The 20,056-nt window shown below is 35.9% G+C and overlaps 1 protein-coding gene across 1 annotated transcript in view; it reads right to left on the reverse strand.

The window, feature by feature from the left end:
- The window catches only part of EYS (EGF-like photoreceptor maintenance factor), a 1,392,725-nt gene that overhangs the window by 441,642 nt on the left and 931,027 nt on the right, over positions 1-20,056 (reverse strand). Inside the window, exon 28 of the mRNA XM_084958241.1 lies at positions 17,148-17,260. Within this exon, the coding sequence (XP_084814367.1) occupies positions 17,148-17,260 (113 nt within the window). The remainder of the gene's footprint in view (positions 1-17,147; positions 17,261-20,056) is intronic.

Genomic DNA, 20,056 nt, shown 5'->3' on the forward strand with positions numbered 1-20,056 from the left:
AGGACAAGGTTAAACATAGATACTCAAGCAGCAATTCTGCACTAACTCTTTATTCCATGTTTGATGCTTCCAAATTAGAGTCTATCTCTTATATATTCTCAAGAAGTCCAACACTTGAAGGAAAATGAAGAAAAAGCTCCATCACTAATGAAGTATAATAAAATCATTTCATACTTAGAATAGGTATTCATTCTAATCTAAAAAAATTAACCTCCGACCAATTTAGAATCCATCTCTGGACATGTGAGTGAATGTGCCTTTAGATGACTAGAGCTTCCAGCCTTTGAGTCTTCCAGCTGAGGTCCATTATAAACACTGTGAGGAGGAACAAGCCACCCACCTTGTGTTCTGTCAGAATTTCTGGCCCATGGAATCCATAAGCATAATAAATGATTGCTTCACACTAGTAGGTCTTAGGGTGATTTGTTCCTAAACTATATTGACTGGAACACCACTCTAGGTCAAGACACTACCATCTTATGCCTGAACTACTGAGAAAAGTTTTCTTTCAATATCCACTCCACTGCCATTCAATCCATCAGCAAGTCTATTGCTTCTACATGAAAAAAATTACAAATCCCATAATTTCTTACCATCTTCATAGTTTACTAAAATTGTTTCCCTTATTTCACTTCTATCTCTTACTATCTATTTACCATGCAGTAGCCAGAACCCCATGTATTTAGCATACAAATTATGTCATGTCTCTTTACTGCTCAAAACTCTTATTATTTCCCAGTCACACTTAAATGGAAATTTAAAGACTCTAATATGGACCATCAATTCCTCAGCAAAATTTCTTATCTAATATCTTACCTCGTGTTTCCTTGTCCTCTTCTGCTCCCATGAGTGTTACTGGTCTATACCAACTTAATTCTCACTCAAGGACTTTTGTACTAGCTGGGTTCTTTGCCTGAAATATAAATACTCACATATTTTCCTGGCTATGTCCTTCATTTGGCCATGTGTTTTCTCAATCACCACCCATACAGAGATGCCTTTCTTTCCTTATTTAACTAAACTAGTTAGTTAAGCAAAGGAAGAATCAATATTCTCTGACTCTTTATTTATATCAAATTCCCTTTACATATCACTTATTTCCTACAGTAGGGCCAATTCATTTATCAGTCCATTGCTCACTTCCTCTACTAGAATGTTAATTCTGTGATGGCAAGGACTTCATTAGTTTGCACTGTGTTTTTAGAGCCCAGATATATAGTGAACACAACCTGATCCACAATGAGTGTTTTAAAATATTCATGGAATGAATAATAGACAAGTGAATGAATGAACACATTAGGCATCTCTTTGGGGACGTTGATAACTAAAGTTTGTCATTTCTTGTCTATTAGCAGAAGCTCAAAAGCTGGGATGAAATTCTAGCCACACCTTACAGTATTTGTAAGCTTCTGTACATGTTTCTAAACATCTCACCTCAAGTTTTCTCATTTCCACATATGTTATTTTAATGGGAAATAAAGTATTTAGCACATTTCTGGCAATAAAGTGGGATTTGAACAGATGTAAGTCCCCCCCCCCTTTTTTTGCTTTTTCAGGGCCACACCCATGGCATATGGAGGTTCCCAAGCTAGGCATTGAATTGGAGCTGTAGTGGCTGACCTACACCACAGCCACAGCAATGCCAGATCTGAGACACATCTATGACCTACACCACAGCTCATGGCAATGCCAGATCCTTAACCCACTGAGCGAAGCCAGGAATCAAACCTGCATCCTCACCGATCCTAGTCAGTTTCCTTTCTGCTGCGCCACAATGGGAACTCCATAAGTTTACTTTCTTAAAGTTAGAGTCATAGCCCATGCATTTGGGTTAGTCCTGAGTTTCAGATGTCCTACTCCACACCTGCCCTGACTCAGGCCCCCAGGGTAGCACAGGGACACTGGGAAGAGTCTGGCAGGCCTTGCCAAAGAGCCTGGACTTCAACTTGAAGCCAGTATGGAGTTGAAGGAATTTAAACTTCAAATGCTGAAGGATCATAACACATCTTCCCAACAAAAAGGAAAAATGATACAATTAATGAAGTGGGGCCTGATTTTTGTTCTGAATCCATTATCTGCACTGGAAATGTTTCTCTGTGGGGGTCCCTAGACTATTGGTCACATGGATATAAAGTTTGCATCAGCAGATAGAGATGTTCTTTAGCCACGTTTTCATGTGACAGAGGCAGAGATATTAGAACAGGACCACTTTTTATCTGCTCTAGTTTGCAGTGATATTGTGGAATTTTCAAAATAAGAAAATGTCATATGTGAATAAGAGATATTTGAATTGGAAAATAGGATCTTAAACCATCTTGTCTATCACACTGTCAAGGTGAGTTTTCTCTAACAGGCTCTAAGACTCAAGGTATATCAATGCAAAAAAGTAATATTTTTGACCATTATCATTATATTCTCTTAAGGAATAAGACAATATGTATTTCATTTGACATTTTTAGTACTTTTATAGTTACATAGGCCTGAGTTTGGTGAAATCTTTTCATTAGTTTGTCTATAGTGAATGAGTTCTTTTTATGTGTTTAGAAGATACATTTTGTCTAATTTTCCTACCTTATTTTATAGTAATACCATATGGTACAATAATGTTTGTAAAACAGAGCCTTTCTAGTACAAAATCTGGAAATGCTGGGTATTTGATGAGACATGGCTAGCTGGTATATAAAACCAAGCACTCGGTTTTTGTTTCCATTTTAAATAATTGAAATAACAAAGTTTAGTGAAAAGTTCAATGGCTTACTAGATGTTAAAACCATATACATGGAAAGTAACATTGAAAAGTCAGATATTTTCACTCTATTTGCCTTAGTTACATCACTGCCTTTAGCCACTCTTCCAATATCAACTAAAAAGGGACAATGCAATTGTTTTCCAATATCTGTTAAAATAATTCATGTACCATTCAGAAGTTGACAACTATTTTCATGGGATATGATTTTATATATGTCTTTATAAAATATTACAACTATGCTTATTAAATCCTTGCAATTTTATCATCTAATTAGCAATGATTACCAGAATGTGAAAATGAAAGATGTGAAATATACATAAGGAATAATGAAAAGGATTGAATGCTATATATTCTTGCTCACCAATGTGATAAATAAAATTAATTTATATCTCAGTACACTCATCACAACAGCTATAGAGTGGATGTGTAACTAGTGGATTGTCCTTGGAAGTTCCAATCTTTGTGATGTTAGCAATAGAGTAATATGGAGGCTCTTGTCCTGCTTCGATGTCAGGAGACATATGATCACCAGCATTTATATATCAATGGTATCAAACATTTCCAAATGCCAACCTCTGCCTTTTTTTTGGTTTGGTTTATTGAAGTTTGGTTGATTTACAATGTTGTGTTAATTTCTGCTGTATAGTAAAGACTCAGGTGTGTGTGTGTGTGTGTATCCTTTATATATATAAAGGATATATATATATATCCTTCAAAAATATTATATATATATATAAAGGATATATATATATCCTTTAAAAATATTATATATATATATAAAGGATATATATATATCCTTTAAAAATATTATATATATATATATAAAGGATATATATATATCCTTTAAAAATATTATATATATATATATAAAGGATATATATATCCTTTAAAAATATTATATATATATATATAAAGGATATATATATATCCTTTAAAAATATTATATATATATATATAGGATATATATATATATATATATATATATATATATATCCTTTTAAAAATATTGCTTTTCCATTATGGTTTATCATAAAACATGGAATATAGTTCTCTGTGCTATACAGTTAAGACCTTGTTGCTGAACCCCTCTCTATATAATAGCTTACATCTGCTAACTCCAACCTCCTACTCCATCCTCCCAACCCCCTCCTCCTTGGCAACCATGAGCCTGTTTTTATGTCTGTGAGTCTGTTTCTCTTTCATAGATAGGTTCATTGTATCATATTTTAGATTCCACATATAAGTGATATTATATGGTATTTGTCTTTCTGACTTACTTCACTTAGTTAGTATGATAACCTGTAGTTGCATCTAACCTTTGTCCTTAGAGTGGGCATTATGGCATTGTTTTTTTTAAAAGAGAGGAGACATCTTGAATGTCCTCCATATCTTGATAAACATATATTGTGCTTGATAGTAGACTTGAAAGATCATCATGCTTTCACAGCTGGACTTAATGTGAACTTTTGGAGTCTCCACTGTTGGTATGAAGTAACCTCACTGAATGTTCCTCGGAGTCAGGATCCAAGTCCGGGAAGCTCAGCCTTGAGTAGCAAACACTTAACAAGGGCTCTAATACAAATTTTTGAATAACTGAATGAATGAACTCATGTGTCCCCAAATGAGATAGAGGAATTACAAAGCATCTAGGTAAACAGAACACCTGTGAAGAACACTATGTTGCTCTGCTGCAAGAAATTATTCAAAAAGACAATCGAAGACCCTCCAAAGAGCCATCACTTCCATGTGCTTTATGGACTGACAGCTGTAGAAAGAAGTCAATGTACACAGATGTTTGCACTTGGCCTGTTGCTCTTCCAAATCTGCAAACTTTCCTTGGGTATCTTTGTTCACTTTTATGATTTTATCTGCAATTTTTATATTTAATATTCTCAAATATTTTTAATTCATAACATTAAACCAAAGATTTGCTAATATAAATCTGCCTGCTGTACATATCTAGCCAGAGGCTTATTTCCATAGGAGTTCAAATTTACATGTCCAAAATGGAAATTTGCATGCTAGTATCTGTATCAGATCCTCTGAGTCTCACCATTTCTAGGGACTTGGGTCACTCCTTTCAGCTTAAGCTGCTGCTCAGCATGACCTCCTTCGCCCTCCTGGAAGGATGGTCCTGAGAGGCAGTCACTGATATGGCCTTTAAGAGAGTCCAGTGAGACTGAACCCTCTGTCCCATTTACTGTCAGGCATCTCTGGCCTGAGTGCACTTCCTCCTGTAAGTACTATATCACTCTCCCCTTTTCATTCTTTTGTTTTTGTCTTTTTAGGGCCACCCCTGATGCATATGCAAGTTTCCAGGCTAGGGATTGAATCAGAGCTGCAGCTGCTGACCTACAGCACAGCCACAGCAATGCGGGATCCAAGCTGTGTCTGAGACCTACACCACAGCTCATGGCAATGCCAGATCCTAAACCCACTGAGCGAGGCCAGACATTGAACCTGCATCCTCATTAATACTAGTCGTGTTCGTTACCTCTGAGCCATGATGGGAACTCCCAACTCTCCCCTTTTCTCTCTTCTGCTCCCTGGGATTACATTCTTTAATAAAGGAGCAGCACAGGAGGACCCCAGGCTGATACACCATCAACATTTGTGTCTCCTCTGGTGCTACTTTCTGATGCTGCCTACTGTACACTGACACCTCAGCAAAAATCTTGAATCAGTCTTGCCATCTTTTCTTCTTAAACTGCTTGACACTCAGTAGCTGAATCTAGCTGCTGTTCCTTCTAAACAGCAAATGCATCCATTGCCCGTCTCTGCCAACTTGAGTCAGGTACTCACGTTTTCTTAGTTTATTGAAATAGCTTCCTATATGGTCTCCTTAAGTCCAGTGCTGTATATTGAATTTTAGGCTCCAAACAAGATACAACAATCCAGCTGATCCATATAAAAGCAGGTCTGAACGTACCTCTCACAGGCCCAAACTCTTCACCTACCAAACCTTCATCATCTCATTGGAGCTTACATTTTGAAGTTGGTCTTTTATGACTTCTGTGTTTTGTATTCCCCTCCAGAAACTCAAAATAACCCATTAAAAAGTCTATATTTTTAGAGGGAATACTTTTCCATATTATTCTGGTTAAACTCTTACTTTAGAACTAATATCAGGCATGCTTTCCTTTTTAAATCATACCTATCTTCTCCCAAGCTGAGATAGATATATTTCTTCTGTGCCACATAAAATTATATAAAAATTATTATATGTATATAGCCGTATGTAACCACTTACATAACTAGGAGAATGATTCGTGGTTTTGTTTTGGATTTGTTTTGCTGTATCCCAATACATTTGTGAAAGATGATATTCACCACCATGATAGGGATGCTCTTGGTATGGGAAGCCTCTAACTCCCTCCAATGCTTGAAAAGTGTTTCAGACTCTGAAGGAGGGAAACAAAGTAAAGTGCCTATTCTGAGATGCGATGCCTGCTCTGGCTGGGTGGGGGCATTTCCCCTCCCCCACCCCTTTCTCTTGAAAATGCCCCAGATGATGCTTCATGAGGGGCAGACAGGGCCTGCTTTGTATGTCTTTATGTCTCAATACCTAGAAAAGAACTTAACCATCAGTTAAGAGGCCAACATATATTTCCTGAATAAATGAAAGGATAAATATTATAGGGATAAACATCAGGCACAACTGAGGTCAAACCAAGTTGGGGCCAAATAGTATTCTCAAGAACTTAACTTTTGCTTTATATTGTCTTGTAGTAAGCACACATGATTCTCCGAAGTTACCAGTTAAGTACCTGTTGGGTAAGCAGCCACATTGCCAGAGTCTGTAGAAAAGGAGCCTTGATTGTCATGATCAGTGTTTCTTGAAAGACCTGAAAGGACTGGACACCACACCCAGCAGCGTCTTCTGTAGCTGCATCCCTCCTTTGGAATTAAGGGCCAGTGCAGGGTCTCCCTGACTTGGACTCAGCCCAGCGTAGGTGACTGTGTGCTCCTAAGTCCACATCCTACACCTACATTGAGTGACTTTTGCTGTATCTGTTGGTGTCTTTCCATCAATCACAGTCACTCTTATGGCTCAAGGAAGTATTTATATGGTAATTGACTATCACGATCATTGTCAATGTGTTCTTCCCTTAAGATGCTATGAGTTCCTTAATGACAGAAAGTCGTTCTTTATGTAGCTCGATATCCACAGCATAGTGGAGTTAAAAATATTATAAAATTGAGGAATATATATGTAGGAAGGGAGGGATGGTAAGACAGACACTAGAAGGATGCGATGGAACCAGAGAAGTAAAGACATTCAAGGCTAAACAGAAACTCCCTGGCACTCTGGTAGCTTAAAAATTGAGCTACCCATATTAATTTGTATAATCTTCACTGCTGTAAGGATTAAACTAGTAAATTTCTAGGCCTAACAACCATTCATTTTTACTTGCTTAACTGTCCAATGCTTGCCTTCCTACTCAGTGGGATCAAGAGGGAAATATTTCTCCACTCAGTGACTCAGGACATTAGGATTCTTCTGTCCTCATCTATTTTCTGGCTAAGAATAAGTTCTGTGGTACCACTTATATAAGCAATTGGCAAGCCTTTTCTGTTAAGAGATAGTAAATGTTTTAAGCTTTTTTTTTAGGCCATACATCTCTGTCACAACTACTCAGCTTTATGGTTATAACCTGAAAGCAGCCATAGATAGTATGTAAATGATTGGGTGGGGTGTGTTCCAGTAAAAGTTTATTTATGGGCACCGAGATTTGAATTTTATTTAATAAGTATCATAGAACATTATTTTTTTTAATTCCTATTTAAAATTGTAAAAAGCCTTCTCTGTTCTTGGCCTTGGGAGGACAGGTAGATGGTGGGCTGAACTCAGCCAGTGGCTGCAATTTGCTGATCTCTGACCGAGGGGAAGGGAGCCTGTAAAAGGTCATCCTTCTCTCTGCAGCTACCTTTAGTAAAAGCAAGATTCCCTTAGGCTGTGCCCCTAGTCTCTTAAATATCCATACATGACCCCCTTCTCCCATATAGAACACACCTAGCCCTTTCCCAAGAGACAGAGCACACAATCTCATCCAGTCACTACACCAGGTACAAAGTCAAGGCTTTCTGAGTGATGTCCAGTCCTTTCTGTTAGAGCTGGCTGTGGCTTCTTACAGACTCAAAAGCAGTCCCTACCCTTAATGTGAATGGGTGGAGCAGAGAGAGGATAATTGCATAGAATGCCATCCCATAAAGGGAAGAGTCGGAATGCATAGAGAGGATGAAAAGCAGGAAGTTATCCACTATGACAACTCTGCCTCAGATCTGTAGAGAGTTAGTTATTTCATTAGACAGATCCCTTGTCCCTGTTGCCTGGACCCCCTCTCTGGTCATGTCCTAACTGGGCCCTGGGCAGTATGTGCCCCTTGGGGAAGGCAGACCTTTCACATAGTGTTTCACAATGGTATAAATTTGAGGGCATTAGATTTATATTTACAGTTTTTTAAAATTTTTTTGATCTTTGCTTTTTTTTGACAGTACACTTCCATTAACATAAGGGAAGCACTTGATTTGTTTGCATCTAACCTTGTCCATATTAGTAACAACTTGCTATGTTCTTAACTTGTCCTAATTATCAGGCTGGCTTTATGTTTTGTTTTTCTTCTCCCTTTATACCTTTTTTAAAGATTTTAAAAATTCTTTTAATTTTTTAAATTTTCATGATTTTTTAATGATTTTTATTTTTTTCCATTATAGCTGGATTACAGTGTTCAGTCAATTTTCTGCTGTACAGCAAATTGACCCAGTCACACATACACATATATATTCTTTTTTCTCACTTTATCATGCTCCATCATAAGTGACTAGATATAGTTCCCAGGGCTATACAGCATGATCTCATTGCTTATCCATTCCAAAGGCAATAGTTTGCATCTATTAACCCCAAATTCCCAGTGCATCCCACCCCTTCCCCCTCCTCTTGGCAACCACAAGTCTGTTCTCCAAGTCCATGATTTTCTTTTCTGTGGAAAGGTTAATTTGTGCTATATATTACTTTCCAGGTGTAAGTGATATCATGTGGTATTTGTCTTTCTCTTTCTGACTTGCTTCACTTAATATGAGAGTCTCTAGTTCCATCCATGTTGCTGCAAATGGCATTAGTTTGTTCTTTTTTATGGCTTAGTAGTATTCCATTGTGTATATATAGCACATCTTCTTAATTCATTCATCTGTTGATGGACATTTGGGTTGTTTCCACGTCTTAGCTATTGTGAATAGTGCTGCAATGAATATGCGGGTGAATGTGTCTTTTTTAAGGAAAGTTTTGTCTGGATATATGCCCAAGAGTGGGATTGCTGGGTCATATGGTAGTTCTATGTATAGATTTCTAAGGTACCTTCATACTGATGTCCATAGTGGTTGCACCAATTTACATTCCCACCAACTGTGCAGGAGGGTTCCCTTTCCTCCACACCCCCTCCAGCATTTGTTATTTTGTGGACTTATTAATGATGGCCATTCTGACTGGTATGAGGTGGTATCTCATAGTAGTTTTGATTTGCATTTCTCTAATAATTAGGAATGTTGAGCATTTTTTCATGTGCTTATTGGCCATCTATATATCTTCTTTGGAGAAATGTCTGTTCAGGTCTTTTGCCCATTTTTCAATTGGGTTGTTGGCTTTTTTGCTGTTGAGTTGTATAACAACGGTTGTTTGTATATTTTAGAGTTTAAGCCCTTGTCAGTTGCATCATTTGAAACTATTTTCTCCCATTCTGTACGTTGTCTTTCTGGGTTTTTTTTTATGGTTTCCTTTGCTGTGCAAAAGCTTGTCAGTTTGATTAGGTTCCATTAGTTTATTTTTGCTTTATTTCTGTTGCCTTGGGATCCTTTTATATGTTTATCGCTCCACTTATGACAGCTACCTTGAGGTCATCTGAACAAATGCTTGGAGGACATGGAGCATCTTCTGAGTTATCATTATTGCATGGCTTAGTTCCTGTATATCACTGATAGATCTTAATTTGTAAACTTTTGTTGCTCAGAGCATTATGTATCTTTTTTTTTTTTTTTCTTTTTTGGCTGTACCCACGACATAGTGGTAGTTTCTGGGCTGGGGACTGAACCTGAGCTGCAGCTGTGACCTATACCACAACTGTGGAAACCCTAGGTCCTTAACCCACTGTGCCACAGCAGGAACTCAGACATTATATATTCTTAATTCTTTTTGGGGGAGGGATTCTTGAAATAGTTAGCTTTACTTCAATCATAAGATAGATCCCCGATGTCCTCTTCAGCTGGTTAATGACAACCACTGAACTTCCTGAACATCTTATGCCAGAGATCAGACACTTGACTTGGGCTTATATTCCATCGATGAAGACTAGCTCCACAGTGCCACCCAGATGTAAGAAGGGTGGGTGGTGGAGGGAATGGAGCAAATGTATTCTTGTTTGTGCCACTACTTCTATGGGTCAATGTTATATTTTGGAGGGGGTATATGACTGTTCTGTTGTAAAGCTTGTAGAGAACTTAGCTCTTATTCTGAAAGTAATGGTAAGCATTTGGAAGATTTATATCAATAATGCCAAAAGTAGAAATTGAAAATAAAATATGTCTGGAGCACAGCACAGTATATAGAAGCCTGAGGACACTGAGGTATATGACCCCTACAGTTTCATCACTGTTTTGAAGCTTTTGCACGATCATCATTAATCATGAACACTACCTTAGGTACTATTATTCCAAAAAGAACGGTGCTTCTATTTTTCATAATAATGAAGCATCTTATATATTATAAGAATCTAAAACAGCAATATTTAAAGAAGAGTCCTATCAAATTCTATCAGATTTAATTATATTTGTTTATATAAAAGCTAACTATATCCATTTCACTGCAAAACTAAAAATACTTTCTTTTTCCTGTATATTCTGTTTCCCAAGTATTAAAATAGACTTTAAAATATAAATATTGATATCTTTCAATTGTCAAGGAAAGCATACAATGCACAAATATTTGAATGAGACAGGAATAGAACATTGGCAAGTTTCTACAATGCAGAACAATGAAAATACATTTAATTTAAAAAAGCTTATGCAAAATGAAAAAATTAAATTGAAACAGAAATGAACCCAATTTATAGTATAACAAAACCTATGAATTTCTTGTTTTTACCCTGCTTCTAATTGTCTTTGCACGTATTTCTTGTTTATTTTCATGTATCATTTTGTTTGTTTTGCATTGAAAAAAAATAGATACTTAAAGGTAGCACGTTTGAAGTTCTCATGGAAATCATTATTCTTCTTAGATAACCATTCTCCTAGTTGATTGTAAATGTGTTCAAATAAACATATCTGAAGATGGCTAATTATAACAGTTTCCAAAATGGAAGCCCTCCCTTTGTCCAGAGGTTGTGCTAAGTGCATTTCTTCTATACAATTTCATTCAATCCTCATGTCAACCATTATTATTGTCCTTATTTTACAGGCAGGGACATTGAAGTACAGAGGTTACATTGATAGGAACCATTAGAGCTGAACTTGGAAACTAAGTATATCTGATGTTAACTCTTATGCCACATTAATACACCAACTTGAGTCAAAAATAACTTTTCACAAAACTACCAAGTTAACCAGCAGTTAATAGGCTCTCTAGTCCCCATTTATATAACACAGCAGAGGCAATCCTGGAATTGCAGCATATTAACCATGTTTTGTGATCAAATCTGTGTAATAAGAAAAAAAATTACTTACTTTTAGGGAAAGAACTGCCTTTATTTGTAAAATATTATGGTAGAACATTTAATTCTGAAAATATAGGCTTTTAGGCATGGTGCAGAAGTAAAAACAAAGTGACTTTATGAAAGTTAATTGCTCTTCTTAATATGATAGGAAAAAATTAAAATGAGTTTCCATAGTGTCAGGTGTTAAGGATTCCTAGAATAGTAAGAAGGGACAGGTTCTAGGGAAGGCACAATACACAACTTAGAATTGAAGTTTGGCAACATACCTAAACCTGGCAGACAGTATGCTAAGTGAAATGGGTTAGCACCAGAAAGAAAAAAATACCAGAACTCTCTGGTGGCATAGTAGGTTAAGGATCTGGTGTTGTTACTGCTATGACATGAGTTGGACCCCTAACCCAGGAATTTCCACATGCTGTGGGCATGGCCAAAAAAAAAAAAAAAAAGAATAAGATACCTGGGAATTAAGATACCTAAGGAGACAAAAGACCTGTACTTTGAAACTATAAGCTGCTGCTGAAAGAAATTGAAGATGACACAAACACATGGAAAGATATAACATGTTCTTGGACAGAAGAATCAATACTGTCAAAATGATCACATTGCCCATGGCAATCTACAGATTCACTTCAGTCCTTATCAAAATAACAATAGCATTTTTCATAGAACTAGAACAAAAAAATTTTTAATTTGTACGGAAACCAAAAAGACCCTAAATAGCCAAAGCAATCCTGAGAAAAAAAAATTGAGCTGAAGGAATCAGGCCCCCTAACTTCAGATTATACTACAAAGCTGCAGTCATCAAAATAGTATGGTACTGGCACAAAACCAGAAATATACTTCAGTGGAATAGGATAGAAATCCCAGAAATAAACCCACACACCTATGGTCAACTAATCTATGCCAAAAGGGGCAAGAATATATGACAGAGAAAAGACAGTCTCTTCAATAAATGGTGCTGGAAAAACTGGACAGCCACATGTACAAGAATAAAATTAGAACATTCTCTAACACCATACAAAAAATAAACTTAAAATGGATTAAAGACATAAATGTGAGACCAGATACTGTAAAACTCCTAGAGGAAAACATAGGTAGAATGCTCTTTGATATAATTTATAGCAATATGTTTTTGGATCCATCTCCTAGAGTAATGGAGATAAAAATAAAAATAAACAAATGGGATGTAGCACTGGGAACTATGTCTAGTCACTTATGATGGAGCATGACAATGTGAGAAAAAGAATGTATACATGTATGTGTAACTGGCTCACCATGCTATACAGTAGGAAAAAAAAAATCTATCAGGAAATTAAAAAAAATTAAAAAATAAAATAAAAAATTAAAAAAATCCCAAAAAACCCAACTGGGACCTAATTAAATTTAAAAGCTTTTGCACAGCAAGTGAAACTCTAAATAAAACAAAAATACAACCTATAGACCGGAAGAAAATATTTTCAAATTATGCTACCGAAAAGGAATTAATTTCCAAAACACACAAACAGCTCATACAGCTTTATATCAAAAAAACCAACCCAATTAAAAAATGGCCACAAGATCTAAACAGACATTTCTCCAAAGAAGACCAAGAGATGGCCAAAAAAGCACATGAAAAGATGATTAACACCACTAATTATTAAAGAAATGTAAATCAAAACTATGAATATCATCTCAAACTGATCCGAAAAACCACCGTCGAAAAGTCTACAAACAATAAATGCTAGAGAGAGCAGTGAGAAAAGAGGGCCCTCCTACACTGTTGGTTGGACTGTAAATTGGTACATCCACTATGGAGAACAATATGGAGATTACTTAAAAAAATAAAAATATAATTACAATATGATCTGTCAAACCACTCTGGGCATACATTCAAAGAAAACTAATTTAGCTGTTACTGACATCATATTACATTGGTACTTTACCACTGAACCTGAATGAGAGATCAAACTTTCATACTCTTGGCACAAGACACAAGCCAATACATGGTGATAAAGTTCCTGCCTGAAGCATTTGCTTGTAGTTATTATGAACACTGGTGAAGTAATTATAGGTGACTATAAAAAATATAGGAAATAACATAACAATTAATCCAAAGGTGAAAGGATTTGTTATATGGATAAATATAATCATCATTGCTATCATTGGGGAAAAAGCTTGGTAGAATATTTTAAGTAAGCACCAAAAAACAAACAAACAAACAAACAAACAAACAAAAAAAACACCCAAACAATAACCACATAAAAAAATAAACTGGAAGGGATATTTACAGATAAGATTTTTCAATATTTTATAATGATATATTTGGATATTTGGGTTACCTAACTCAAGGAACAAATATTTTTCTAGACATGGTACAAAATTATGCATAAGAGATTCATTCAAAATTCAAGATAGAACAATGGATTTTAATTTAAAGAATATGCAAAGTTCATTGAGTTTCACATTTCACAGTGCAACTAACCTTAACAATCTATGACTTAACAAGCTTTGATGTAATATCAAAGATGAATATTCCCAATTGCCCTAAAAGTCTACTAAATATCCCTATTATTTCCAAGCACATATCTATGTGAACATTGAATTTCTTCAGATACCTCAAATAGAACAATTATTGGACAAGCTGAATGCAGAAGTATATATCAGAATCCAGTATCTTCATTAAGCCAGATATTTGCAAAAAAAGGGAAACTGACAATCTTCATGATGCTCATCATTTACATTTGCTTGATTTGGTGGGTCTGTCTAGTTTTGTTTTTTTTTTTTGTCTTTTTGCCATTTCTTGGGCCGCTCCCGCGGCATATGGAAGTTCCCAGGCTAGGGGCTGAATTGGAGCTGTAGCTGCCAGCCTATGCCAGAGCCACAGCAACATGGGATCCGAGCCACGTCTGCGACCTACACCACAGCTCACGGCAATGCCAGATCGTTAACCCACTGAGCAAGGCCAGGAATCGAACCCGCAACCTCATGGTTCCTAGTCGGATTCATTAACCACTGTGCCACGATGGGAACTCCCTGTCTAATTTTCATAAAAACTATTACACATGGAAGGGATAAACAGTAAGGTCCTACTGTACAGCCCAGGAACTATATTCAATATCCTATGATAAACTATTTTATATATAGATATATACACACACACACATCACTTTGCTAAAAAGCATAAATTAACACACTATAAATCAACTATACATCAATAGAAAGAAAGAAAGAAAAGAAAGAAAGAAAAAAGAAAAAAAATTGAAGAAATTAGCATAGTAGAATCATAAGATAATTTTATATAGCATGCCTTTGAGCATATACTCTTCTCGGCTCTGAGAGAAGAGCAGTGAAAGAGGCCCACAGAGTCCATGTCTGCAAAAAGCTCAGGTCATACTGAAGGGAGTCATCCAAGAAACTATGAGAAAATAAATAAATACATTCAAACAATGGCATCTCTCCTAAACAGTAAAAAACAAATAATGGAAATAAGTCATGACTAGGAGACATAGGAGGGAGGTCACTTTATTTTGGGTGGTCTGAGAAGGCCTATCTGATGAGGCCATCACAAAGGTGAGGTCTAAAAGCTGAGAAGCAGTGGATCAGTTAAAGAAGAGCACGAGGAAGGGGAAGGGGTTTCTGGAAAAAGGCATAGAAGGTGCAACTTTCTGGAGATGGTAGCAAATTGAGCAAAGAAGGCCCATGTCACTGAACTCTTAACAAAGAAAAGAGTCTAATTTTATCTTTGTAATTATGTGAAAGAAAGATTACTTTTCTGACTTACAGAGAATAAGACTGAGGAATGCGAAAATTTTAAATCTTATACAGCCAATAATTTGCATAATTAGCCTTTTAAAAATATATCATGAACCAATCCAATAGAGTACCTCTCAGGAGAAATAGTAGTGGTTAGTGAGAGGTACAGAGTAAATGCCAGAGAAGTTTCCTAGTCTCCCACTTGCCCTAACTCTAAATACAATGCGTTAGCCTTTTCTATGTCAACAGCTGTGTTGGATATTGTAATGGTGATAATATCACTGCATAGTGGCTGAAGAACTGATATTGCAAAATGGAGGCCAAATACCCTAATGGTATTGGAAGTAAATAAAACAGGTCTTTTAGAGAAGAAAGACTAGGGAAATACAAGGTGAAGAATTGGCTTGCAGGTAGCTGAGATCACACAATTTTAATTTTCATTTTATACTCCTTCTTACAAGAGTTAAATTGGTCTTTTATAAAATAAAGAGAAGTTTATCAAATTGCTAAATTTGCAGATGATAATAGAAATCATCAAATGATTATATCATTTTCAAGGAATTTACTAGTGACTTCTCTTAATTTATTTAGGTATCAGTTAACAGATCACAGTATTTAACACAGAAGGTAGAGAGCAAAGAATCTCAGTCTTAAATCTTAGGAAATACAACTAACTGTCAGTCAATCAAAAATGGAGATAGACTGCAAACAAAAATTAGGAATAAATGGTAAGAGGTTCCCATTATGGCTTAGTGGAAATATATCTGACTAGCTTCCATGAGGACATGAGTTTGATCCCTGGCCTTGCTCAGTGGGTTAAAGATCCAGCATGTCTGTGGGTCAAGGCATGGCTCAAGACCTGGTAATGCTGTGGCTGTGGTGTAGGCCAGTAACTACAGCTCAGATTTGACCCCTAGCCTGAGAACCCTCATATGCCATGGGTGCGGCCCTAAAAAGAGCAAAAAAGGAATAAACTGTAAAATAGAAGGATTTACTGTGTTTATTTATTTTAAAATTGCTAACACACATCAAGTGTGAATAATGTAAGATACTAAATTTTCATTTCATTCAAAACAAAACAAGCAAACAAAAAAGCACCCTGTCCACCACTGTATCCTAGGTGCCACAACTATGTTTTAAATTTATTAGCTAAAGGCGGAATAAACTATCTTTTTACTTTATGAAGTATTTCCTTAATTTCTTCCTACCTGTGAAGGAAGCAGATTTGATGATATTCAAATATGTACAGTTCTTATAGCATTCTGCTTTTATTTTTCCTAAAGCACTCTTCGCATTTGTATATTTGTTTAAAAATTTCTTCAATATCTTCTCTACTACACTATAAACTCCTTAAGAATAGTCACTGTATGACTGCTAATTCACCTTAGACCATAGCGAATAGTAGAATTTCAATATTTTAAAGGTTTTTTGTAGAATATATCAATATGTTTCTTCTGTTGACACACATGCTTTCATGCTCTTCTGACCTCTTGCCCCCATACACACCCAGGTAGATTTCTATATCCAGAAGCAGATTGAAAGGAATGTCATTAATAATAATGAAAAATTAAGTACAATGACAACTTTTTGAGAGTAATGTTGTAGAAGAAACATTTTAACACCCTAAACAATACACCACATGCATGATTGTCAGCATGCTTATATTTGAAATGCTCTAATAAATAATTTTTCTGATCATCTTTAACTGATTATTTGTTAGTATATATAGTGAAAATTAAACAGCACAAAGCAGAAATCCATTATAAATAAATGGTCCAATTAATTGAGATATAGCTTAAAAATGCTCTAGTCTGTAAAGAAAGTAAAGTAAAATGTGAAAGTGTGAAAAGAAAACAAAATGAAGGAAATATATTCTAGTCATGATTAAATGTTTTCAAATGAATATGCTACTTTTTGTGTGATTATTTGAACAAGTATTTGAAAAATCATTAGCAGTATTTTACCTGCAACTGTCAATATGAATTTTTTTCACTGCCTTGGATGGGATGAAAGATCTCCAGTTATTGATTTCTATAATTTCTATGCAGCCAGTAAAATTCTCAACTGGTCCAGAAATCTGAAAGGAAGAAAGAGAGGAAGAGAGAAAGGGAGGGGGGAAATTTACATTATTTTCTTCAAAGTATTGTTCTTGCTGCAAACTGGGCAGGAATAAATTCAGATTTATTCAATATATTGGTAGAAAGTAATGTAACTCCTTTCACAAATATCATTCTAAAAATTAGTAGGAAAGATCAAAACTTTAGTCAAAAGTTATTTGTAATATGTGTATTACCATGGTAAGAATTACAAAAAGTCACTTATATATGAATAAGGTTTTCATTATTTATTGAAACATAAGAGAAAAGCTGATACACTTATCCTTTCCATCAATAGATTATACTCTTTGACTTTTTGTGACTCTTCCTTGTACTGTTGCTTTCAGATATTAGTTACCTTATTCCATCTATAGCTATGAAACATCCAGAAAAATCTCTCTTTCCAGGGGCAAAGGAAACACATAATAAGCTACAAATATTTGTTGCATCCTGAAGCCCTGATGCATTCTGTATGCCTTTTGTGTTCAGTTGAGTGGTCTATTCTTTTTAGGAATAACTTGGGCAAAAAATGATATCCAGAAAGATTTCCAAAGGGCCAAGAGCAAAAAAGAGAAAATGACATTGGAGAGCATTAATTTTGACGAACAAATATAACCTCTAAAAGATAAACAGGTATGACTTATTGTATTCACCATGAACATGCAGTGCTACATCAGTAATTATGTCTATATAATTTTACATCTGTGTGAAAAAGAGAAATTAGAAAAGTGAAAAGGGACACAGCTCAGAATTCAATAGTTAGAAATGAGCATTTATTTCAGGGTCTGTCTTCTGTTTCTCAATATTGTTAAAAATTTCAAGCTAATATGGAGTAAATCATGACCAGGGCAATCACTGAATTTAGACACTGAAAAATAAGTTTCCCTCTTAGATTTTTGAATTAATAACATACACTGTTCACATTCTCAAGACTTGATTTCTCATTGAGTGTAATATCAGTAAGGGAGAAAGAAAGAAAGAGAGTGAGAAAAAGAAAGAGAAAGAAAAGAAAGAAGGGAAGAGGAAGAAAGTGAGCTTTTGTCTTCAAAAATTTTTGGGGTGAATATATTTTATTTCATCTTTTAACTTAAGAGTCTTAGTTTAAAAATATTTAAGCATTTTCCTCTTTCTGCTTTAGCCTGATAGTCATATAGGCTCAAACCCATCATTAAAACAAAAAAAGAATCAATATTTTCTCACTTTCCTTCTCCGCATTGTGTGATTTTGATTTTTTTTTTTTTTTTAACATCTTCATGTTTAGATCTGTATGCTGGCTTCTTTGACTGCTTTCCAGTTGTGGCTTCATCCATCCTAATTCTTCTTACTTTTTTTTTTTTTTTTAAATTTAGAGAAGCCCTTTCAGTATTTCTTTTAGAATGGGTTTACTATTACTGTACTCTTTTAGCTTTTGTTTGTTGGAGAAATTCTTTATTTCCCCTTCTATTTTAAATGATATTCTTTCTGGATAGAGTATTCTAGGTTGCAAATCTTTTCCTTTCAGCACTTTAAATACATCTTGCCACTCCCTTCTGGCCTGTAGTATTTCTGTTGAGAGATCAGCTGATAGCCTTATGGGGTTCCCTTATAATTAACACTTTGCTTTTCTCTTGCTGCTTTTAGAATCCTCTCTTTAACTTTTGCCATTTTTATTATAATATATCTTGGTGTGGGCCCGTTTGGGTTCAACTTGTTTGGGGTCCTCTGTGCTTCCTCTGTCTTGATATCAGTATCCTTTAGATTTGGAAAGTTTTCAGCCATAATTTCTTCAAATATATTTTCAATCCCCTTTTCTTTTTCTTCTCCTTCTGGAATTCCTATTATGTATAGATTGGCCTGCTGTATATTATCCCATAGGTCTCTTTTATTGCTTTCATGTTTTTTCATTTGGTTTTCTGTCTGCTGTCCTGACTGGGTGATTTCCATTATTCTATCTTCCACATCACTAATTCATTCCTCTGCATTATTCATTCTGCTCATTATTGCCTTTAGCTCAGTTTGCATCTCTGCAAATGAATTTTCTAGTTTTTCTAGGCTCCTCCTTATATTTTCTAGTTTCTTTCTAAAGGAATCTGCATTACTGTTCATATCCTCTCTTAATTCCTTCAGTATTTTCTCTATCTCCCTATTGAAATCATTGTCTGTCAGACTGCAGAGGTCTGTTTCATCGTTGACTGCTTTAGGTGAATTCTCTTGTTGCTTTAACTTGGAATGGTTTCTGTGCTTCTTCATCTTGCCTGTGTTTCTCTTTTTCTGTGAGTTTAGGGAAGCCAAACTGTAATCATGTAAGACTACTTCTATGTAAAAGTACTCCTTTGTATTTTTTTGGGGGGGGTTACTATTTATTTTTGGTGTGGGAGTTTGAATATTTGCTATCTATCTCTTTGGTGTGAGCAGGCTGTTATCTCCAGGATATTCAGTGTGTTTTCACGGAGAAGGAGGCAATGGGTAGGGCCAGCAGTCGGTGCCTAGTCGTTGGACTCTTAACAGCAGCAAGGACCTGCAGGAAGGTGGCACAGGCTACTCCTAGTTTCAGGGCCCTGGGAAGTGGTAACGAGCTCTAGGCACATCTACATACAAGGTGACCAGAGCATTTGGCAGGAGCAGCAGCAGGGTGCATGAGTTCCCAGGGGAGTGAGAGCAACAACAGCTTGTGTTGGATTGCAATGCTGTGCCCTGAGGTGACTGGAACTGCAGGTGGTGCCTGTTCAGGGACACCTAATGGTAGCGGGCCACGACCACCTCTGGAGTCAGTGATAACTGTGGTGGTTTGCCCCCAC

The sequence above is a fragment of the Sus scrofa genome, chromosome 1, assembly GCF_054392235.1.
Source record: "Sus scrofa isolate SSC_HxYL_T2T_F1_AM1 chromosome 1, Sscrofa_HxYL_maternal_Yorkshire_Landrace_v2.0, whole genome shotgun sequence".
In the NCBI taxonomy this organism is placed as follows: Eukaryota; Metazoa; Chordata; class Mammalia; order Artiodactyla; family Suidae; genus Sus; species Sus scrofa.